The sequence below is a fragment of the Eschrichtius robustus genome, chromosome 12 (genome assembly GCF_028021215.1).
Source record: "Eschrichtius robustus isolate mEscRob2 chromosome 12, mEscRob2.pri, whole genome shotgun sequence".
Taxonomy (NCBI): Eukaryota; Metazoa; Chordata; class Mammalia; order Artiodactyla; family Eschrichtiidae; genus Eschrichtius; species Eschrichtius robustus.
Genome location: NC_090835.1, coordinates 98113301 through 98137743, shown reverse-complemented (window position 1 = coordinate 98137743; position 24443 = coordinate 98113301). Strand labels below are relative to the sequence as shown.

Below are 24443 nucleotides of genomic sequence, written 5' to 3'. Positions count from 1 at the left end.
AAGGTTAGACCAAGTTCACTGGCCCAGCTGAGTGGAGTCTTCTTTGCTTCGTCCACCACCACTCAGAGTTATAAAGTCAACTAAACAGAAAAGATGGAAGAAGCAGTTATGAAATTTCTCATTTCTTTGCCTTGGTTATATGTCCATAATTTGCATAAAATAAATAATATGCATTAAATTAAAAATCAGCATTAAAATTGGAAATGAGGAAAAAAAAGCACAGCAATCTGGTATTTTTAAGGCAAAACAATAAAATGCTCTTTTAAATAGACACTTTATTATATCCACAGACGATAAAATCCCAGAGCTACTGTTAGGCACGTAAATACAGATCCTGTAAGAAAAAAAACAATTGTGCATAGTATTAGTTCTATTAACAATTACTTGCGGGAACATCTTTTTATTAAACAAACAGACACATATCCACCAAGAAAGTAAAACCAAACCCAAGAAACTTGGCTTGCTCACTGATGTGCCACATCCCATGAAACACCTGCCTACTAAAAAACCCCACACCTGAGACCATCATCTTTAAAGTACAAATGCATCCAATATCCAAGAAAACTTTTCAGTAAAAGTACAGAATCACAAAAATTCTGTGGTCACAAAGTATATGCACATGTAACACATAGGGAGGACATACCCTTTAACTTGATGAGCAAATCCTACTTCTAAATACTATTAGACTTCAAAATATTGATTGATCCAAAATGTTAAATCTGAGTTAAAATAATGGCTAAGTAGTTTTTTTGGGTACATGAATCTTCCTTCCCTCTTTTGGCTCAAAAATTGCAAAAGCAAAATAACACCTTATAAGGAGTGTCACCTATTGAAGCAGAAAAGATCACAACTCAACTATCTGTAAAATATTCCATCTTGAATGTCACGAAAAATAATTCCAAATAACTATAGTTCGATAACAGTATCTCATGAAACTTAAGATTCCATCAATAGTAGTAAATAAAATCATGTACTTTACAAAGAAAGAAAAAATGCCAATTATTGTATGATATTCCATCTATTGGAAATTGTAAGATGCCTTCCAATTTCAGAGATGTTAAAACATGAAAAAAAAATTGTGTTAGAATCAACCAAATGCAATATCTGTCTTTGACTTAATTTATAAATTTTATTTATTTTGGGAATTCCCTGGCAGTCCAGTGGTTAGGACTCTACGCTTCCACTGCAGAGGGCACGTGTTCGATCCCTGGTCAGGGAACTAAGATCCCACATGCCACGTGGCACGGCCAAAAAATTTAAAAAAAGTTTTTTTTTTGTTTAAATTTATTTTCAGCTTGTTTTAACTATCTAGATACAAAATGGCTTACCTGCTAAATATTTAATATTATCAAGCTTGTGTGACTCAAGCATGGTTTTGAGGCCAGCAACCTCGGTATCTATCTTCCTGTCTGTCTGCGTGATGGCCCGATCTTGCTGCGCGTGCTTTTAAAAGAAAGATTCACAGCGTTAAACCACTTTGGATGCATCCCCTCTGCTGTTAGTCCTAGAGTCCCTTCCCAACAGGATCAGATTAAGGAGACCTGGGCTTTAGTGTGAGTTCTACTAGCCTCATGCTGTACTGTATTGGTCAGGGCTGTAGCTATCTCTAGGTCTGTTTCCTTCTGTTTGAGACAAAGAAAAAGGTAACACTGGCCCTGTCTTCACATAAGCTGTTTAGAGAATCAAGTGTGATAACTGATGGAGGGAAGCTTTTTAAATTATAGACTGCTCTGCAGATAAGATGAAGATTATGAAGCTGGTCTGTTCTCAATGGCAACGACCACGCCTCATCCTTCTGAATTCCTTAGTGAAAGGTATACAGAAAGTGCTTTAACAACATGAATGGAATCTTAGGTAATCTAAAAGCAACAGCGCTTGCCTTGATGCTATTTCCATTCACATTTTTAAAAAGTTTTCTTCCTTTATAGTTCAAATGCCAAGTGTTTTATTACTATGAGGCTTGGCTATACCAAGGACCTATATGCGTTCTTTCCCAAATGTAATACAGTTAAACCAGATACACAATTAACTCCCAAAGGGTGGTAAGTTTGGCTGATGTTATAAAGGGTTTGTAACATTTCATTAATGCATAAAAGCATTGGAAATACTTCATTAAAAGTCCTAGGGCAAGTTAAGTAGTTCCCTGTGGCGAATAATTCAGGTAATGAATATGGAAATAAATGCCTGGATGAGTAAAATATTCCAGAGGAATAGTTCAGTATTCTCTCATGGAAGTCTCTTGCAGGTTTCAGAGGTCCCAGGTAATACAGGATGGAAAATAAGTTACGCATGCCATAAGCTAAAAATGTAATAAAACATCTCCATTCCTTATTATTCTTCAATCACTGAGATTTAAAGTTTCATTAAGATAATTAAGTATTTTGTGTACCAAAAAATCCTATGATATTCCACTTCTCGGTATATATACCCAAAAGAATTGAAAACAGGAACTCCAATAGATATCTGTATGCCCATGTTCATAGCATTATTCACAATGGCCACAAGGATAATCAAAATGTACTATATCCATACAATGGAATATTATTTAGCCTTAAAAAGGAAGGAAATTCTGACATACGCTACAACATGGAGGAATCTTGAGGACATTATGCTAAGTGAAATAAGCCAGTCACAAAAGGACAAATACTGTATGATTCCACTTACATGAGGGACCTAGAATAGTCAGATTCATAAACAGAAAATAGAATGGTGGCAGCCAGGGGAGGAAGAAAAGGAGGGGATGGTGCTTCAAGGGTAGAGTTTCAGTTCTGCAAGATGAAAAGTGAATCTTTTCTTACCAATGATACCACTTCTGTTTTTACTTCCAGCAGCTTCCTTTCGTTTAATGAATACTGAAACAAACACGTAACATAGGTCAGATTCTGATTTATTCCTCTCTCTCTCCTCCTCCTCCTCTGGTGCCTTAAATATTTTGGTCTCAGTAATTCCAAGAATATGTACCACTAGAAGCCACCCCTAGGGTAAAGTAGCCTACTTGCCTTCTCCTTTTGATCTGTGTTTTGCGGTTCCTTATTTATATTCACTCATCGCTCCAACATCTGGATTCCCTTTTATCATCCTCCACCACCCTCTGCTGGTTTTCTCTTTTCATCTCTTCGCTGGGATGTCTCTAGGTCCCTCCCACTATTATAACAGCATTCCCTGGGACCAATTTAGATGGACATATGCTTTTTGGCTTTGAGAGGGTTGAAAAAAGTGGGGTAACAATTCAATTTAGGAGCTATCCCATTGTAACCACAAACAAAATTGGTCACTATTTGAGGCTTAGACAGAAGAGAGAAAAGATATAAAGTTGGGAAAAAAATAGTTTCAAGGAATATTATTCTGTGACATAGATGTTGCCTTGTGATTATAAAACACTATGTAAATATACAGATACAAGAAATACACTAAACCATCACACGTTGGTTTTAATGGAAAAAAAACAAAAAACAAACCCACATGGGCATTGTCACAATCCAGTGTTACTAAGGGAACTGACTAGTTCTACCCAGAATTAAAATGGTATCTTGCCTTTGGCTATTAATATCTGTGCAAAGATATTGTGCAATTTTGTTGACACTGAGACCAAAATCAGACACATTTCCTAAGTGGTGGGCGTTAGGATTTAACTGAGCAAATGAAAATCTATAATTTAAGTGAAGAATTAAAAAACTTCAATAAATTAACATTGTTATAGGGGAAAAAAATAATGGTTTTGAAGTATCTAGAAACTTTCTAGCTATACAGTGTTCCCCTGTGACTACCAGGGGGATAAAGTATAGAAACAGCATTGCTTAGGAGTAAAAAAAAGAAAAAAACCCAAAACCCCAAACCAAGAACTAGTTGCAGGACCAAAGAATGCTCAACTCCAGGGTTTGAGAGAGGGAGAGAGAGGGAGAGAGAGGGAGAGAGAGAGAGAGGGAGGGAGAGGGAGGGAGAGGGAGGGAGAGGGAGGGAGAGGGAGGGAGAGAGAGAGAGCGCGCGAGCGAGCTATGCGCCAGATCACCACCAGAGGGCAGGGTGGAATGGGATTTTCTGCACCCCTTAAAACTCCAGCTTTCACTGAGTCAATATTGACTCAACCACAAGAGAAAAGAAAAACCTAAGTCTTGATATTGCCATGATTTTTTTTTAAACATCTTTATTGGAGTATAATTGCTTTACAATAGTGTGTTAGTTTCTGCTGTACAACAAAGTGAATGAGCTATACATACACATATATCCCCATATCCCCTCCCTCTTGCGTCTCCCTCCCACCCTCCCTATCCCACCTCTCTAGGTGGTCACAAAGCACCAAGCTGATCTCCCTGTGCTATACGGCTGCTTCCCACTAGCTATCTATTTGACATTTGGTAGTGTATATATGTCCATGCCACTCTCTCACTTCGTCCCAGCTTACCCTTCCCTGTCCCCATGTCCTCAAGTCCACTCTCTACGTCTGCGTCTTTAGTCCTGTCTTGCCCCTAGGTTCTTCAGAACCATTTTTTTTTCTTTAGATTCCATATATATGTGTTAGCATATGGTATTTGTTTTTCTCTTTCTGACTTACTTCCCTCTGTATGACAGACTGCCATGATTTTTAAAATAACATCTATATGGCTCCATCTCCCTGCACCCCAAAGCACTTTACAGGCTACACTGCTCTTGAAACTGGCTGTAAATTTCACCACAGTTAATTTTGTGGAAACAGTATTATAACTTTATTAAACAAGAGAATGAGAGGTTTGAATAGCTTATCTTCCTCAGTGCAGTTAAATTCATGCTAGCTGCATACTAATATACTACTGCCCTGCACTTCAGAGTAATCTGAATTTAGGATTACCAAGAACGATTTCTCAGCTAGGTTAGTAAGTCACATAAACTCACTGGCTTTAATCCATGTTCACATCCCCTATCTCCCAATCTCCTATATGAAGTTCTTCCTGGCTCGGTTGGCTACAGGCATCTTCCTAAATCAAGTGAATAAGGAATTCCTGCTAAGTCTACAACCCTAAGGACAAAGGTAACCAAAAGAGTTCTTCCTCTTCTAGATACTAGTCATATGCTAGTGATCATTACATATTTTAGTAATACTAAGTGATTTAATCTTCAAGGTTAAAAGTGTTTCAAGACTAGAAAGACAGGTAACATGGACATAATAATTATTCTGTATAACAAAGCTCAACTTAACTCTTGAAATCCAGAGGCATTTCCAAAATACAGTTAAGTACTTGTTTGAATTTCAATATTAGCTTCATTTATCATTGTAGCACATTTTGGTTAAAAGTAAATTGTGAAAAATGAGGAGACAATGAACAACTGTGAATACTCAGTTTCTGCATGTGCATCCAGTTCTTTGTTAGTAAAAAATGCTGTATATGCCCTATTTCTGCTTATGCTGAGAATAAAAAAGGTATCTAACTAATAAATAAATAAATTCAAATACAGCCTGAACAAGACAGATGGGTTAAAAGTCACTAGAGGCAACCCAACACATATAAAACATCCAACTTATGGTACCCCATGTTCACTGCAGCATTACTTACAATAGCCAAAACGTGGGAGGAACCTAAGTGTCCATTGATGGATGAATGAATAAAGAAAACGTAGTGCGTATATATATGCGATGGAGTATTACTCAGTCATAATAAAAAAAAATCTTGCCATTTGCAAGAACACGGATGGTCCTGGAGGGTATTATGCTCAGTGAACTAAGCCAGACAGGGAAAGACAAATGCCATATGATCTCACTTATATTTGGAATCTAAAAAAACCCAAAAAAACTCGAGTTCACAGATACAGAGAACAGACTGGTGGCTGCCAGAGGTGGGCGGGGAGGGGGGGGGTGGGTGAAATGGGAGAAGGGGGGTCAAAGAGTACAAACGTCCAGTTACAGAATAACTGCGTTCTGGGGATGTAATGTACAGCATGGTGCCTAGAGTTAATAATACTGTATTGTACTGTACCACTGAAAGTTCCTAAGAGAGGGGATCTTAAAAGTTCTCATCATAAGAAAAAAAGTTTTGTAACTATGTGCGGTGATGGATATTAACTAGACTTACTGCGGTGATCATTTCACAATATAGAAAAATATTGAATCATTACGCTGTACACCTGAAATGTAATGTCATATGTCAATTATATCTCATTAAAATTAAAAAATTTAAAACAAGAAGTTACTGTGAAAGCTCTGAGGGAAAAAACATTGTATTTATATGTATTACCTTTGAAATGCACATAAACGGGCATTTCAAAGGGCAGCGGAGCAATATTTCCACAGTTTTCTTAGGTCCTGGGCATGGATCCCACAAGTTGTTGTACAGACATATATATATATATGTGTGTGTATATATATATATGTGTGCGTGTATATATATATGTCATATATATATATATATATATATCTCCCTTCCACTTATTTACAACCCACATTTTGTGATATCTTTTTGGTAACAAATATATAGCACTACTTTCCCTAATAGAAAATTTCAATTTAATATAACTTCAAGAATCATTCAGAATTTGCACTTCAAAACAATGCAATAAAGTCATTAAGATTTCTCTATTAAAAAATAACTATATGGAAATATTTTTTAAATCTTGAATTTTTAACATAGAATTTAATGTTATTTAATATTAATAATTTAATATTATTTAAATCAGATAATCAACTTAACTTTTGAAAAATCATGACCAGAAGAGGTTTAAGTCAATATCAAATAGATCAAGATTGAATTTAATTTCTTTATTCATGCCTAAGTGACACATAATTTAGTATCTCTGAAACATACAAGATTTAAACTTGATTTGACCAAGATTTTAATTTTAATGTTACTTTTGAAAGCATCAAATTTAAGCCTTAATTCAAAATATAGTCAAAATAAAGAAAAAACTGTCTAACAATGATATACAGGTAAATATCTAACAGCACTTGTGAACGGTATGTAAACAGACTTGACCAAATGTTCCACGCTGCAAAGAAATTAATTCATACTATATTCTTAGTAAAGAAACATACCAATTCTTTTACTCTGCTCTTTTCTAGATTGAAATCTAATTTGGTATCTGTTCGGACTTTGATCACTTCATCCTAGTGGGAGGGCAAACAACAAAGAAAGAAAGAAATCCAAAGTAAGAGACCCAGACTCTGTGAGGGTGTGAGCCTTACCTGCTGCTTCCACTGCACCCCCCCGAAGGGGCTAAGGGAAAGGGCCAAGCCGGGGTGCGCAGAGAAATGGAGCTGGAGACTAGCGAGGTCAGGAGACTAAGCGACGTCTGCAGTCAGCCCTGCTGGGACTTCACAATTACACATACAGATAATGCCCTTTTATGTTTAAGTCAGTCTAGAGTGGGTTATTGTTGCTTTAACCTCAAGATTCCCAATGCAATCACCCTGTGAAATTTATGAATCAAGCTGTTCCTTGGACAACTTTGGAAAGCAGAGATGGACTCAAAGAAGTAAAATATTAAATTCTGGTTTAAGTGAAGTCTTCCTTCTGACACTCATCAAAACCTTTTCTTCTTTAACATCAATGTCCTTTCCACTTAAAAAAAATCAAACAGCTAGCACAGTCAGCCGTTTAAAATCACATGTAATTCTCTAAAGACAGTCCCTCCTAAGATAATCTAAGGGTTCCAGGTGGCTATTTTAGAAAATTTTTTATTTAAAAATGACTTCATTCCTTCTAGATCACAATTTTCTTAATGAATTTGGTTACAGACATCAGTAACTTATTCATTGGCTATGTTCTTGGTTAAATCTTCCAATGTGTACTTTCGAGACACATCACACAAATATTTAACATAGAATTAAGTTTTTAAGAACATATAAGTATTTCGGACATTATATTTATTACTAAGCTTATGTAATTATAAACAAGCAAGCAAACAGGAATGAAGATCTTACCATTACTTGTTGTTTTAACCGATGTAGTTCAAGTTTCATTTTCTAAAAACACATTAACAAGAAATGTCAAGGATATATTTAGAAGATAAGAAAAACATAATAAACAACTATTAGAACATGTATTTATGAACAAGTTCTTTCCTCATTCAACACAAATTTGGCCACGTTCAGAATACAACCATAATTGAATAGTCTCAGTGGCAGAAATGATTGTTGTGCCAGGATGGTACTACAATCATGGTGTGTCTTGAGATACGTCTTAATCCATCTTGAAGGCCACATAAAATTAGTAACACAACTGTTTTCAATATATTCATCTCCCTTCAGAGGCCCTGCTTTAATTCCTCCTTCAATTTTTCTTTTAACTAATTCTGCCCTCAAATAACTGACTTCAAGACAACTTTGACAGTTTCACAGTTTACCTTTTTCTAGCAAAAGAAGGATCTTTTGCTAGGCGGTTTTTTATAAGATTAAGACCAACAGATAATAAATGAACTTCCTTCATGGGACTTTAAATAGGGCTGAAAATAAAGGAAGACACGAAGACAGCACTTATTTAAACGCTGATCCCAAACGCCACACTTTAAGAAATGAAGTGATATTTTACAGCAGCACTTATTCATAATAACCTCAAACTGGAAACAACTCTAATATACATCGCAGTAGAATAATGTGGCATATTCCTATAATACTATAAACAATGAAAAAAAATGACCTATCACTGCAAGACACGCTGTGATTCCATCCGATAAAGTTCTGGAACAGCCAAACCACTCAACAGCCATGTTAGCCAGGATAATGGTTTCCGCTGTGGGAGGAGTGACCAGAAGGGGGTGTCAGCAGCACTTCTGGGGCACTGGTCACGGTCTATTTCTTGATTTGACTGATAGTCTATGCTGAAAATTCATCGAGACATACACTTGTTTGTACACTTTTGTGTATGTATATCATATCTCAATGTCTTAATATAAAGCATTTGGTAAATATGAGTGGTTCTTTAGTTTTACCTCATTTTCTGATCTGAGGGCTGAAAATTCACTCTTCTCCAAAATAATCATATCTTTTTTCACATTAGCAATCTGAGACATTATTTCCTGAAGAGTGATCTCCTGGGAAAAGAAAAACAAAGCATATAACCTAGTCTGGCCTAGGAAGTCCACCTCCTACTGTCTCTACCCAGTATCATCTTATTGAGAAGCTAGAAGGACATGGGAACAAAGAAAGAGGTTCAGCAAGGTCCTCCTCTGTCTGAAAATGAGAAAAGAATAAGAACTCATTTCCAGTATCAGCATCAAGTGAATCACAGTTAAAAGGGTGGCAGTCAGAGGACCAGCTGCTATAATTCTAGCCACGTCTCCATTTATTAAAGCATGGTGACTAGAATAGTCAGTTTTCAAACACAGTGATTCTATAACAGCTGACTAAATAGCTTCGAATAAATATTTTTTATGCCACTGTAACCATCTGTCTCTCGTTTATGTTAAAATTACTATATGCTTTTCAACAGAATATTATCCCCAAACATATATTACAAATAATACCCCATCATTAGATTTCAAATTTGCTCAAGTGCCCCAGCAAAGCTACCTGCTGCATCTTGGTGACCATATCTTTGTAGACGATATCCATGTTGGCCTCCATGATCTTGACTAAGGCAGAGACAATGATTTCTGCTTGTTGAGTAGTAAACCCTAGGCAAACACACAAAGACAGACACTCAGGAGACTCTAGTTGCCAGAATAAAAAAATCCTTCATAGAAAAGGGAGAGAATGCAAACTTACACATGCAGGTGGATGTCTGAATTCAGAAGCAGGTGGAAAGCCTAGTGTAGCAGGAAGGTAGAGTCTAGCCACAGGCTGTGATGTGTCTGTCACTTGGAACAAGTAGGACACATCGGAGTGTTTCCTCGTGTAAAATGAGGGGTTGGGATGACTGAGCTCTGACGTCCCTCCTAGCCATCAAAAACCATGTTTTCAAAAAGAGAATGCCTAATGACACAGGGGATGCCTGCAGTACAAGGTCAAGTGAAAAGATGCAAGACTCAAAATTATAGAAACAATTTGTTTCTTCTGTAATTTAACAAAGATTCTAGGTAATTGTGTTGTCTAAATTTTCTACAATGGATGTGACTTCCTTAATTTCAAAATGTATATGTTAGTAAAAAATAATTTACTTAAGCAGAGAAAGCTTATTTATTTTATTTCCAGCACAAATCGGTCAAATCAGTGGCTATATAAATAATAATTCAGCTGTTAATTTACTTAATGTTAAAAGACAAAATTGGCTCTTACATTTTTCTTCCATAATTTTCCTCAATCACGAGTGAGGGGGGCTCAAACTGGAAAAAAATATATTCTTTTATACTCAATAAATGCTGCTGAACTGAATTACTCAACTCAGCAGTGCTACTGTTTTTAATAAAGACTCAAGTCAGCAGTGCTGATTTTAATAACTTTAGGTAGTAACATATTTCACATTGAAAATTCTAATTAAAATGCTTAATTTTAAATGCTTAAGATGCATAAGTCCCTGGAATACAATTCTTTCTGTTAAATATTTCCAGCTATAAGAACTTCAGAAGAATTTACTGATTCTTGTAATTAATCCATGGCATATTTGTTTGTATAAAGTTATAACTGATTCAATTTGGATGAGATTAAGCATTTTTTTATAATCAAAAAAAAAAACAAAAAAAACAAAGCAACAAATTTAAAGGAGACAAAAAGACCTCCAAAGACCTACTCTTTTCACTTTATTCAAAATCCTTTAATTTTCAACGTGTGGGTCATGAACAGCTAGAAAAAAATCACCCATATGTGAACACTGCTTAACTCTGGTACTGGGATTCAGAGTAGTTTTTCTTGTTTCTTTTCTGTCTCCCTAATTTTTAAAAAACGAACATGTCTTTTGAAAATTTTAAAACTTATTAATAAGAGTTCATAGTTAAACATAATTAGGTTTGGGAATTATGAAGAAAAGAAAGAGGGAGACCAAAGAGAACTTACGCTGATAAGAAAAGAAACTTTAAAGACTTATAATTTAGAACCACCGATAGGAGGAGAAAGGATAAGAAAAGGAGAAGCCTGAAAACCTCCTGGGTTGCCATATGCAAATTAATTTTTTGTAGGAATGAGAGAATGGGACAGAATCAGGGCTAGTGAGATTACAGACACAGAGACAGTTTTGTAAATCAGGAGACATAACTCTGGGGAGAAAAAGGGATAAAGGATGGAACATTTCTTGAGGGGTCCTTCCTGGCCTTATCCTAACCCAGCCATCGCAGACACCCATCATTCACGTAAGCACCTTCACACCCTACATCCAGTGGGGCCTTCACATCACTGGTCTTGAAATATGCAAATATTCATGGGCCAGGGTTTGAAAATCAAGAAAAGCAGGCAGTACATATACTGAAACATCACATTTTAAACATTCAACATCTGCTATTTTTAATTTGTCAAAAATAATACATAAATGGATTTTGAAAGCAGGGGAGGGGAAACAAATACCACCTCTCACTGGGAAACAGGATTTGGGACCACTGCAGCTATCTGGCCATAGTTACGCTTAACTAAATTAATGATGTTCCTTTAATATCATCAAACATCTAGTGTATGTTGAGATGCCCCTATTATCTCTAAGATGTCTTTTTACAATTGGTTACTTTGAATACAAGAACACAGGACCATCAAAAAGAAAAAAGAAAAGAAACAGAAAGAAAAAGAAAAGTAGAAAGACTTCTGCTTAACAAGATAATTTTAGATGCCCCTCTTCTCACTTTTACTTTTCTTTTTAAAATTCTGAGCTGAAAGAAGTCTTGGTGAAAAAGGCCAACTGTTTCAAGTTTGAGAGGAAAAGCTGTAAAAATTATCACAGAGCATGTGACAGTTTTCCCAAAGTTCATTCAAGTACATTACTTAATACTCAAAGGGCTCTTTGGAATTCGTATTATGCCCACGCTACCAAGGGGGAAATGGGAACTGAGAAGGCAGAAAGGACTGTGAGACCACGCAGCTGGAACGCGGCAGAGCTCGAACCCAGAGCTGCTAACTGTCCCACGTAAGCACAGAAAGATCCACCCCAACACGGTGTCCTGCGCACGTAAAGCATGTCTACACAGGGCAGCTTTTCAGATATGAACACACACAACAGGATGAATAACTATACAATAAAGTCAAAACACAGATTTATTTCAGACATAAGCTATGATATCTGAGATTCTGATTTTGAGAATATATGTGTCACAGTAGAGAGAATTATCATGTGTATTAAATTGTATATTTGTCTAGATAAGATTAAATATGAGAATGCTACTTATATACTAAGTGCACTTTCAATAACTGTCATACATGTCAGAGCAATCTTTTACATTAGTTAACTCAACAGCAGTAAGAGAAAAAGTCTGAATATTTTTTTAAAAATCACAAGTTGAAATTATCAGTAATTGTTGCTCAGCAACATTTCAATTTCATAAAAATTTTAAAGCACACAAGATGCACAGGAATAAAACTATCACTTTTGTGCTTAGACAGCTGTCATAGGAATCGTTCCTGAGTTTTGCCGGCTTATGTCTAATTTTTCACCTATAACACCATACTTCCAGAGTAATGTTATAAACATACGCTTCACTTGGACAAAGAGAATATGTGGGAGAAAAGTCTCAATTGTACTGATGAAGCAAAAATGTCCTTAAACAAAAAACAAGGACTTAAAAAATGGAGACTGACCAAAAGATTACCTACAGACTAAAAAGTCAAAGAGAAATATGAGAAATTCGATAAGATCATAAGGGAAGTCCTAATTTATAGTGTTTTTCTATGGCACTGAGTAACCAAATGAGAGAGGATTACCATTTTCTTCGAGTAAACACACTAAGGCATGGGTGTCAAAGTAGAGCTTCCTACTCCGAGAAGAGGTGAAATCTCTCCTTTTGCTCTTCAGATGCAGGCTCCCAGCACAGATGCTCAGCTCTAGGATGGAAAGGACAATACGGTTCAAAACAGCTGGATGGTAAACAGGTGGATGTTTGATGGTAAACAAAAGCAACTCAGCACCATGAAAAAACAGGGCATACCTCAAAAGTCTATCTGGTTTTTTACAACAGCTTTATTGAGACATAACTTAGATACATATGATTCACCCATTTCAAATGTATACTCCAGTTGTTTTCAGTATATTTACAGTGCTGTGCAACCACCCCACAATCAACTTCAGAATATTTTCATCATCCCCAAAGAAACCCTATACCCTCTAGCTACGCTCTAGCTATCACCCCCTCATCTTCCTACTCCCCCCCAGCAATCACTTACCTATATTCTGTCTCTATGAATTTGCCTACTCTGGACATTTCATTTGAATAGAATCATTAGGATATGTGATATTTTGTGACTGGTTTCTTTTACATACAGTGATAGTTTCAAGGCTCAGCCACCGTGTAGTATGTCAGCATCTTATTTCCTTTTATTGCCAAATAATATTTCATTGTATAGATATGCCAATTTTTTTTTTTTACCTCGTCATCAGTTGAAGGACTAACTGTATGAGGGTTCCAATTTCTCCTCATCCTCAACATTGTTATTATCTGTCTTTTTTATTATAATTGTCCTATTGGGTGTAAAGTGGTTATCTCATTGTAGTTTTGATTTGCATTTCCCTGATGGTTAAAGATGTACATCTTTTCATGCACTTATTGGCCATTTGTATATCTTCTTTGAAGAAATATCCATTCAGACCCTTTGCCCATTTAAAAAATTTGGGTTTTCTTTTTATTACTGAATTAAGAGCATTCTTTATATATTTTAGATACACGTTCCTTATCATATGTATGATCTGCAAATATTCCCATTCTGTGGGTTGGCTTTTACTTTCTTGATGGTGCCTTTTGAAGCACAAAACTTTTAAATTTTAATTAAGCCCAATTTATCTTTTTCTTTTGTTCCTTACGCTTTTTGTGTCATATCTAAGAAACCACTGGCTGATCTGAGCACACAGAGATTTACATCTGTTTTCTCCTAAGAGTTTTGCAGTTTTAGGTCTCACATTTAGGTCTTTGATCCTTTTGAGTTGATTTCTGTATATGGTGTGGGATGGGGGTTCAACTTCATCCTTTTGCATGTGGAGGTCCAATTGTCCCAGCACTATTTTCTCCCTTAAATTGTCTTGTGGCTCTCATCAAAAATCAACTGACTATAAGTGGGAGGATTTATCTGTGGATTCTCCATTCTATCCCATTCATTTATATGTCTGCCCTTCTGCCAGTGCCACATTTTCTTGATTACTTGTAACTCTGTAGTAAGTTTTGACATCAGGAAGTGAGTCCTCCAACTTTGTTCTTTTTCAAGATTGTTTTGGCTATTCTGAGTCCCTTGCATTTCCATATGAATTTTAGGATCAGTTTATCAATTTCTGCAAAGAAGCCACCTGAAACTTTGATAGAGATTGTGTTAAATCTGTAGGTCAATTTGGGGGAGTACTGCCATCTTAACAATACTAAATTCTTCCAACCATGAACATGCGATGTCTCTCCATTTATTTAGGTCTTTAATTTCTATAATAATGTTATATGTAGGTTTCAGAGTATAACTTTCATGTTTTTGGGTGAAATTTAAGTATTTTATTCCTTTTGATGCTACTGTAAAGGGACTTGTTTTTTAGATTTTTCGTTGCTAGTATATAGAAATACAACTGATTTTTGTTTTTGTACAATTTGTATATTGATCTTGTATCCTGCAATCTTGCTAAATTTGTTTATAAGCTTTAATAGTTTTTTTAGTGAATTCCTTAGAGTTTTCTATGTACCAGGTCATGTCATCTGTGAACAGTGATAATTTACTTCTTTTACAATCTGGATGCCTTTTCATTTTCTTGCCCAACTGCTCCGGCTAGAACTTCTAGTAGAGTGTTGAACGGAATGGTGACAGCAGACATCCTTGCTCTGGACTTTGGAGGGAAAACACTCCTTCTTTCACCATTAAGTATGATGGTAGCTGTGGGTATTTCAGATGCCCTTTATCAGGTGAGGCGGGTCCCTTCTGTTCCAAACTTGTCAAGTGCTCTTTAACACGAAGAGGTATGGAATTCTGTCAAATTCTTTGTCTTTTGCGATGATCATGTGGTTCCTCTCCTGTATGTTGTGGATATGGTGTACTACATGAATAGATTTTCAGATGTTAAGTGAACCTGCTATTCCTGAGACAGAATCCCACGTCATGGTGTATACTCCTTTTTACATATTGCTGGATTTGGTTTGCTAGTGTTTTCATAAAGATATTGGTCTGTAGTTTTCTTTCCTTGTCTTTGCAAAAGCCTACCTTTGGAGAGATGTGTTCTAACAATTTATATATTACCTCTGCTATGGATTTCTGTGCGTTTAACCACATATCCAACCTGTTTTGTAAACCTGTTTCAAGGTGCTCATTTGAAGGAGGTAGTATAGTAATGGTTTCCTGGCTTTTGTGTTCCACAAGCCACAAAAAACAGCTTTAAAAAAACATAGAACTGCAATGCGAACTTGTAATTTTCGCAAGAAAGGACATTTAAACATAACAGCTCCTTACAATCACACTAAAAAAGACATTTTGACAGAAAAAGAAAAAAGAAAAACAGAGATAGATAATATAAAATAAAAAAATCTTTCATTTAAATGTAATAAACATAGCTATATAAAAATCTTGCTTCATACTTGTTCTTACTTTTCCATGATGCCAGGTGTTGTAGAAGAGTGGGAGAGGACAGAATAGTCATCTACTAACTCAAAGTTCAAAGGTTTTCTCAGTACCTGTCCTAAATGACCAGAAAAATACTTCAGCTAATCAACTCTTATTCTCAACCCCTAAACACTCAAAGGAAATTCCAAGTAAGCAAAAAATGTGACATGGACAGGACCCTACAGATCTGCTGCTTTTCTGTAAGACGATAGCAGTGGTTCCCAAATGACTAGCAACGTGGAAAGAGTGGGGTAGCTGTGGCCACAGTCTGCACCAAGGTAAGTACCAGAGAGCCAGGAATCACTCTGTACCAAACACGGTTTGCAGACTGACAAAATATAAAATGCAACAACTCGTGTATGCATGTGTGTGTTTAATGGTTAAAAAAAAGGTGGGCGGGATGGTGCTTAGATTCAAAGAAGCACTAGCCTATAGTGTAAGGCCCTTGGCAAGGCATACAAAGCCTGTCCTAATTTAGCCACTTATCCTTTCAGCTTTTGTTCTAGCCACCTAAACTACTGTTTCCTGCACGTGCAGACCTTGGTACTCCTTCCTTAAGCTTGGCTTGCTCCCCTTTCTCAACTGGTAAATTACAAGCATCCTTTTTACCTTTCCTCATCTAATGTGACAACGTGCTAAGCATCCATTATGTTCTGGGCAGGGCATTATGCTACCCTGTAAGGTTCTCTCTGCTACCTCCTCCCAGGTCAGGGAGCAACCTTTATTGCTTCCTTATCTGTGCTCTCAGCCCAGTACAGATAGCTCTACCACAGCACTTACGTTTATTCCCATGTCTGTATATTAGTCCAAGCTCCCCAGGAGCAGCCAGTCAGTTATTTTTGTGTCACTAGGAGAGGGCCTGGTATACTGCAGGCCAGAAATAACTTAAAAGAAAATTCAACTGTATGAATTCTAAGATCCAAATCTAGAGACTATCTAGAAAGAAAGTTTGAGATGAACTCCTTTCTGCTCTTCACCTATGGTCTTTCCTTTTCACGTAAGTGAGCTCACTTAAATCTGGCACCTCTTTTTTCATCCTTTATCTCCAGCCCTGGGCAAAAACTGGCCTGCATGAGAAGAGACCCTGACACAGAACAGCCCGAGCTGGATGGCAGATAACTGAATGAGTGAATGATTGCACCTCTTACAGGGCTCTTTACAAGCCACCCTGCTCACTTCAGAACCATGCTGGACTGTCCCGTGGGTCAGGGAGCTTGAAAACATTTGGGTCTAGAGCTGGCTTGTGAAAAGTGACAGGATTATTCTAGTCCCAAATTCCTTTTTTCTAATAACAATAATCATTCATGTGATTTAAAACAAAACTGCAAGCGTATTTCAAAGATATACTGCGGCTGAAAAGAGGAGAAAGGGCCTGGTCACTTGCCACTTGGCCCTCCAACTCTGGCTGATGGCAGGTGAATTCTGTCTTGCCTCTATCATAGGGCAGCGCCTGGGGACACAGCAGTACTCTGGCACTGGGAACACCTCTGACTCACTTTTCCTCCTTTATTGTGACAACAAAACGAGGCCCAAGAACTATGAATTCCCACTAATAACCGTGAAACAAGTAAAGAGAGCTATGTTAAAGTGTAATATGTAATTCTCCTTTGGGGGGACCTTCAGCATATCAAAAGGATATGAAAACACACATACAAAAGAAGCCCAAAGGTAGCCCTGGACAGAGGAGGAAACTGAGCACAAATTTCCTATTCATAAACATCCTTAAGTCTAAGTAGCTCTACTGAGAACCTTGGACACCAAACAGATCACTAGGCTGAAGACAAAGGGACAAAATTCTCATTAGCTGATGAAATTATGAGAGGAAACCAAATCACAAATTACCAGTTTGTCAAAAAAAGAGCAACAAAAGGCAAAGTACAGAAATAAAGACTCACAGGTACTGCAGGACACTGACAGAGTTCACCACTCATTTCCCAGCCTCTGTACACAAAGCTGCTTTCACTCTTTGCACTACCAACCAGTTTCTCCCCCAGCCAAAGGTATTCTTAAATTTTAGATGCAACTAACATTTACCGAGCATGTCTGTTGAGAAAAACGTTTTTTTAAATAGCCATCAGTGTAGTTACTGATAGCCACTGATGGATATGCATAGACTATCCAAAGTTAGATTTTTGCCAAGTTTGCTAATTAATAACGATTCTCCCAGATGATTTTTTAATCGGCAATTTGCAATCTAGTAAACTGAGTCTAATCTCATGCAGGCCGTGACTGCTCTCACCTCCTTAAAGTATTTAATGAAATGCCAACTTCTCAATGAAACAAACTTATTCCGAGGACTCCATTTAAATTAGCAACTGAAGGCCCACTCCACCTCCTAACCTTTACCCCCTCTATTTTTTCCGACAGCATTTATCAGATGTTATTATATATGTAAATATATTAATCTCCTCTGCTACAATTCAGCGCCAAGAAGGAAAAGAGTTTGTTGACTGATAACCATCCCGAGTTCCCAGAAAAGTGCCAGGCCGAGTAACGAACCCACGAGAGTCTGCAATTAAATCGTGAAACAATCCCTTCATCTCCCAGAGCTTCGAGCCTCAACTCGCCAGCTTCCTGCACACCCGTTCACCCGCGCCTCCAAACGCTGCGCACCTGACAAAACGGCCCTACAAACGCGCGTGCGCTGTGCCCGCACGCACCGCCCCCACCCCACCCCGCCGCAGCCCATCACGATTTGCGCCAGACACCTGGTGCTCGCATTCCGAATAATTCGGGTCTTTTCACCCGAGGAAGCCCAGGTTTGCGTGGCCCAGAGAGCGGGACCAGACAGACCTTCATCCCCACGCCCGGAGGAGCCCGGAGACCTCGGCTGACCCGCCCAGCTCCCGCCGCCCCGGCCCTCACCTCTCCTGGAGGAAGCGAGGGCGGCCACCTGGCCGAGGCACAGGTGGAGCGCGCCCGCCGCACAGGCGACGCCCGGGGCCAGGCCCGGCTGGCACCTCCTCGCGCCGCCGCGCCCCGCCGGGGCAGCCGAGGGCCCGGCGCACGAGCGCTCCCAGTCCGCCAGCGGCCGGCGCGGGGTGGCAGCGGCCAGGCGCGGGGAGGGCAGCAGCAGGAGGAGGAGCAGCGGGGAGGCACGTGACGCGCCGCCGCGGGGCGCCGGGGCGCTGGGACGCAGCGCCCCCAGACCGCCGAGGAGCCCGGGCAGGAGGCGGCGCGTGGGGACGCCGCGGCCTCCGGGGCCTCCACCGCGGCCGGCGGCCAGGGAGAGCAGAAGCCGCCGGCGGCGCTTCGGCCTCTCGTTCGCGACGGAGCCGCAGTCCATCCCCGACACGGTCACTGGCCCGCGAACGCCCTCATGCCGGTCACGCGCGGCCCCAGCCAGACACCAATGGCAGGAGCGAGCGTGGGCGGTGGCGCCGAGCCTGCGCTTTCCTGCCGGACGGGCGGGGCTCCGGGCATTCTCCGGGGGCGGAGCTGAGCGGCTAGGCGGGGCTCCGGGCTCGCGCCGGGGACGGGGCTGGGCTCCCGGTGCGCGCTGTGGGAGGGGCTGGGTGGCGGGCGCCCGGGGCGGGGCAGAGCACATCTCGCGGAGCAGGCACCCCTGGAGAGGCAAGTCAGGTCCAGAGCGAGCCCCTGGCCCGCTCGGTGTAGGCGAGTGGGAAGACCAGGAGGTGGGTGTGGGCCCTCTCGGAACTGGAATGAGCTCGGCGCTGCCACGATTTGCATATTTATAAGGACATACACGGATGTCCTTATAAAGACATAGTTACCCTGGCGCCCTTCAGAAGCCCATGAAAAGTCCGTGCACCACCGGGCTGCCTTGGGTTTTCCTGACTTTCCCCGTCCGAAGTCCCCCAGTGTGTTAGCGCTGGGGTGCATTTTAAGGAATTATTAACAGGGCCGAGGGAATAGCGCTTACATAGTCCACACATTTAAATCTAAACTTTCAGAGCTTGTTTCCGGATTAGTGTATCATAGAAGTGAGAAAGCCTCAATCTGGGAATTTCAAACGTAAGGGCTTGAGTTTCAAATGAGACCTACTGGTATAAAAGGATATCTGATACTAGCGGCATTCAGTTCAGTGAGCTTTTTGAATGCCTACTGCACCTGTCTCAGTTACTGGTCCGTTGTGTGAACTCTGTACTGTCTCTTGAATGAAGGAATGAAATGCACAAGGCACCAGCCTAGAAGATGCAAAGAAAAATGAGATTGTCCTTGTCCTCTAGGAGTTGTTTTCTTATCCACCCATATGTGTACAATACATGAGGGAAGAAGAATGTGTTATGAGCCATAAGAGAGCTACAAAGTGCTGGTAAGAGAGAAGAGAGGGCACATGGCTGTGGAAGTGGCTATCAACATATAAAGAATTAAAAATATTAAGGTGCAAGTAGACACTTTCATAAGAGGTTAGTAGGAATTATACATTTGTAGAACTGGTAGGGAAAGCAATTTAGCAATATGTACAAAAGTGTTTTATGGTCGTAAATTTTGCTCAAGTCACCCAACTCTGAAAATTTAACCTAAGAGAATAGTCCAAAATATTAAAAATCTACTAGATTGGACCATACGAACTTGTCATTTTTATAGGTCGAAATGTTGAAGATTGGTAGTTTCATGTGGATCAACCTAATATATGCACAAAGATATTCATTGTATCATAGTTTATGATTGTGAAAAAATGGAAAAAAACGAATGTCCAACAGAGGAATGGTTAAATAAACAATGGCACAAACTTTATTTAATGAAAGCCCTTTGTAATTTTTGAGGTATAATTTGCATGTAATAAAAATCCACAGATCTTACTTCGATTTGATGATTTTTAACAATTATATACCTCATGTAACCACCACCCAAACAAGATACAGAACATGTTCGTTTTGCCACACTGCATGACTTGTGGGATCTTCCTTCCTCGACCAGGGATTGAACCCCGGCCCTCAGCGGTGAGGGCGTGGAGTCCTAATCACTGGCCCACCAGGGAATTGCCTAATTTGGTCTGTTCTTGAACTTCATATAAATGGGATCATACAATAAGCATTGCCTTTCATCTGACTTCCTTCTGTCTTGTGTCTGTCTTCAGTGTAATAGCTGGGAGATTGATCTACGTTGTTTTATCAGTAATTAGTTCCTTTCTGTTGTTGAGTAGTATTCCGTTGTATAACTGTGCCACAATTTGGTCATCCACTCTCCTATTGACGGCATTTATTTTGTTTCCAGTCTTGGGGTATTATGAATAAGGCCATTACGAACATTTTTGCGTAAGTCTTTGTGTGGACATATGTGATTTATCCCTTGTTAAAGAAAAAATCAGTCAACTACACTTTTTAAAGCCCAGTAAGGGAGACTTTATTTAAGGGAGGTGGACCATCTCGTTAGGTACGGGGACCACTGTGCTGGAATGTTGTAGTGGCAGGGAGAGAGAATGGGGTCAACTTGGAATACAGCTGGGGCAGGTGGGGATTTATAGCCCAGGAGCAGGGTGGGGAGCAGTGGATGGGAAATTACTAAGAGAAAACATCGGGAGTTAAGGGGGATTTTGGCTAAACCAGCTAACAGGACTCTTGCTGAAGAGGGGCCAGTGTGATCAGACATCACACAGAGGATGGTAGAGGATGAAGAACCCGACCAAATATAGAGGGTGATCAGATACCTTCTTTCCTTTGGTCCCAGCACTCCAGTTTTCCATGGGAAGCCATTCTTCCCTGCTCTCAGTCGATGTGGTTTGGGCGGGCCAGTCTTCCTCCAGGCCCCAGGCGTGAGCATGTCACCCAGTCAGAGTCAGTGAGCTTCAATTCTAGGATTTTTCTAGGAGTTATTGGAAAAAGAAGGTCTTATTTTATTGTGATACAGATTTTGAACCTTGAGCCCTTGGGGCTAGATTTTGAACCTTGAGCCCTTGGGGCTACTACATGGCCCGACACTGAAGCTATTATGGAGAAAGCAGACCTGAAAGATGACAAGAAATGCTCCTGGTTCTAGCTCAGCCTGAAATCGACATTTTTATTTATATAACCAATAAACTGCTTTTGTTTAAAATAGCTAGAGAAAGGCTTCTGTCTCTTATCCTGACTAATAACAGGAGTCTAATGGATAGAGAGACTAGATACAGAAATCTAAAGGCCACATGAAAAAGAAGCATCAACAAATTAAGGCTTCAGGCAGGGGCCAAACAACCCCCAGGGCTCAGGACTTTCTGACAAAGTTGGACTGGAGAATAAGCTTGGACATGGGGCCAAAGTGAGGCCCTCCTACTGTCTCCCCACGTCTGGACCTGGGGACCTTCCATGAGCAGAGTTGGGTTCACAGAGCAGACCCTCTGAGATCCACCAGCTGTGAGGTCTCTAGGTGGGCCTCACACACTCTGAGGTCACCAGGAGAAAGGAGAGGGAGGATGGCAGAGCTGTTGCTGGAAGCTCTGGGCCTGCCCAGTGTGTACTTACCAGGAGGTGGCAGAAAGTTGACAAATATAACTACAAAGTAAAGGGGCAGGGATAAAGAGACCTCTGTTGTAGTGAGGTTTCTATATTGCACCTGAAGTGCTAAAATACTGATTCTAAATAGGTTTAGAAAAGTTAAATATGTACATTGTAATCCCTAGAATCATCCATAAACATATTATCCAAAGAGATATAGTCCAAACACACAATAGATAAAATGTAATAATAAAAAATGTTCAAATAACCCAAAAGGAGACAGGAAAGGAAAAAATGGAAGATCAAAAAACAGAGGGAACAAATTGAAAGCAAATAGTAAAATGGTAGACCTAAATCCAAACATAGTAATAATTATATGCAATGTAAATGATCTATACCAGAGAAAATCAAGCTAAAATACTGTTAAATAAAATATGTTCTATCCTTCTTCCTTGTGAAGGGTAGCAGACTATGCCACCCCAAAATATACCACTTTGGCATGAAGATTATTTTGAGTTGAAGGCAATTGAGAAAAAGTAGATATAAGAAAATCTCTCTACTCTTCCCCTGTTGGCCTAAAAGCAGGACATAAATTTGTAAAGGTGTCCCCCCTCCCCTCTCTACCAGGAAGGACAGAAGGTAATCACCAGAGAGAACCCTTACCAGCCCAGAGACAGAATCAGAGGAATCTATGTAGTAAACTCACTCAGACTAGCCCTTATCTACCATTATTACCCATATATTTGCCTTCCCACAATTTGCTGCCCTAGGAACTCAAAGTCCTTTTCCTTTGTGTTGCCATTTCTCTATAAAATTATTGTTCTTTGCTAAGATGCTATATGAGCCCAAGTTCTAACCACTCCTCTGTGTTACTCATCTCCGAGTACTCCTGTGTGAATGCGCTTTGTACGTGTTAATAAGCTTCTGTTTGTTTCTCTCTTGTAAATCTATCTTTTTTAATCAGCCTAATATATGGGGCCCCAGCCAATGAATCTAAGATGGGAAGAGGGATAACAGTTTTTCTTCCCTTACACTTGACAAATATACTTTCAAACTGGAAAAATAGAATATATGTGTAAAAGTCATGACTGAAACTTGGCAAAATATTAAAGATGATGAATGCAATTATCATTGGGCACATTTGAGTGTTCTGTTCCTTGGCCATCAATGCTTAGATGAGTACTGAAATAAAGACTCTCCTAGTTCATATATTTTTGTCTACTCTATGAAATTAATTTCAGCAAAATCACTAATTATCTTGGTATAATGAAGATTTTCACATAGTTTGTTTTCTTGGGATAGGAAAGATCTAAAGGATTAAAATGTAAAATGTACTCAAATTGAACAAAAGTTGAATGATTTACATCAAAAACATAAGGTAAATGTAAAAAATTTAAAAACAAATTGCTTTGATGATTTTTATTTTCTTCTAAAATATGGAAATTTCTCTTTGAAAAGACAAAAATAATTACAATGAACAAAAATCAAAATTTTAAATCAAAACGAAAGTTGACATTTTAATTTAATATTTACAAATTTTAATATAATCATAGTAAATCTTCTTGTATTGAAAAACTATTTGCAGTTTTAGTTTTTCATGTCCACATAGTTACCAATGTAAAGAATTAGAATCATGCTTCACATATGTCCTGTCTTGAGTGTATGTATGTACACACTTAAGAATAACATATGGGGCTTCCCTGGTGGCGCAGTGGTTGAGAATCTGCCTGCCAATGCAGGGGACACGGGTTCGAGCCCTGGTCTGGGAAGATCCCACATGCCGTGGGGCAACTGGGCCCGTGAGCCACAACTACTGAGCCTGCGCCTCTGGAGCCTGTGCTCCGCAACAAGAGAGGCCGCGACAGTGAGAGGCCCACGCACCGCGATGAAGAGTGGCCCCTGCTCGCTGCAACTAGAGAAAGCCCTCGCACAGAAACGAAGACCCAACACAGCCAAAAATAATAAATAAATTAATTAATAAAAAAAAAAGAATAATATATGAATTGTTTAATACTGCAGAATGTTCTTTGATGCCATGTGCAACAGCTGTGAATAATGTCAACCAAAAAAGAAAAAAAAAACCACAGAAGGCCTACATCTGACACCATGTAATGTCAACCAAGAAAACCCGCAACAGGCTGCAAATAAAGTTTATTTATGGTCTTAAAAATTGCAATTTGGGAGACACAGATTTGGGTAAAACCAAAAGAGTGTTCCAAGGAAGAGAAAGAGTCAGGGGCTTATAAAGGCAAAGGCCATGAGGCTGTACTCTAATACAGGAAAGGAAATATTTGTCCTTAAGGGATGGCTGTCAGAAGTTATTTTAGGGGAAGGGTCCATGAGTATCCCGAGTTTCTAGCAGATGTTCAGGACGCCTTTGTTAGGACAATAAATGGTCAAAAGATCGGATTCCATCCGGGCTGAGATGTGCATAGGTCACACGTCCTCAGTGGCCTCCTGGCTCCATTTTA

At 39.3% G+C, this 24443-nt stretch overlaps 1 protein-coding gene across 1 annotated transcript; it reads right to left on the bottom strand.

The window, feature by feature from the left end:
- Positions 1-257: 257 nt before the first annotated feature.
- Positions 258-19142, bottom strand: MCUR1 (mitochondrial calcium uniporter regulator 1). The gene is made up of 9 exons (XM_068558260.1): positions 18461-19142; positions 12740-12859; positions 9476-9579; positions 8896-8997; positions 7889-7930; positions 7001-7072; positions 2799-2852; positions 1329-1443; positions 258-334 (listed from the first exon to the last, which is right to left on the bottom strand). The coding sequence occupies exons 1-9, from the start codon at positions 19140-19142 to the stop codon at positions 279-281; spliced, it is 1347 nt and encodes a 448-aa protein (XP_068414361.1). The 3' UTR covers positions 258-278.
- Positions 19143-24443: the final 5301 nt, after the last annotated feature.

What these genes read in the sequence shown, in the direction of transcription:
- MCUR1 (XM_068558260.1), bottom strand. Translation starts at nt 19,142, where the DNA reads ATGTGCTCTGCCCCGCCCCGGGCGCCCGCCACCCAGCCCCTCCCACAG. An exon ending in AGAGCAGAGTAAAAGAATTG is followed by an intron (nt 2,853 to 7,000) that starts GTATGTTTCTTT and finishes TGTTTGTTTCAG; the next exon opens with TATTCATTAAACGAAAGGAA. An exon ending in TAATATTAAATATTTAGCAG is followed by an intron (nt 335 to 1,328) that starts GTAAGCCATTTT and finishes TTTTTCTTACAG; the next exon opens with GATCTGTATTTACGTGCCTA.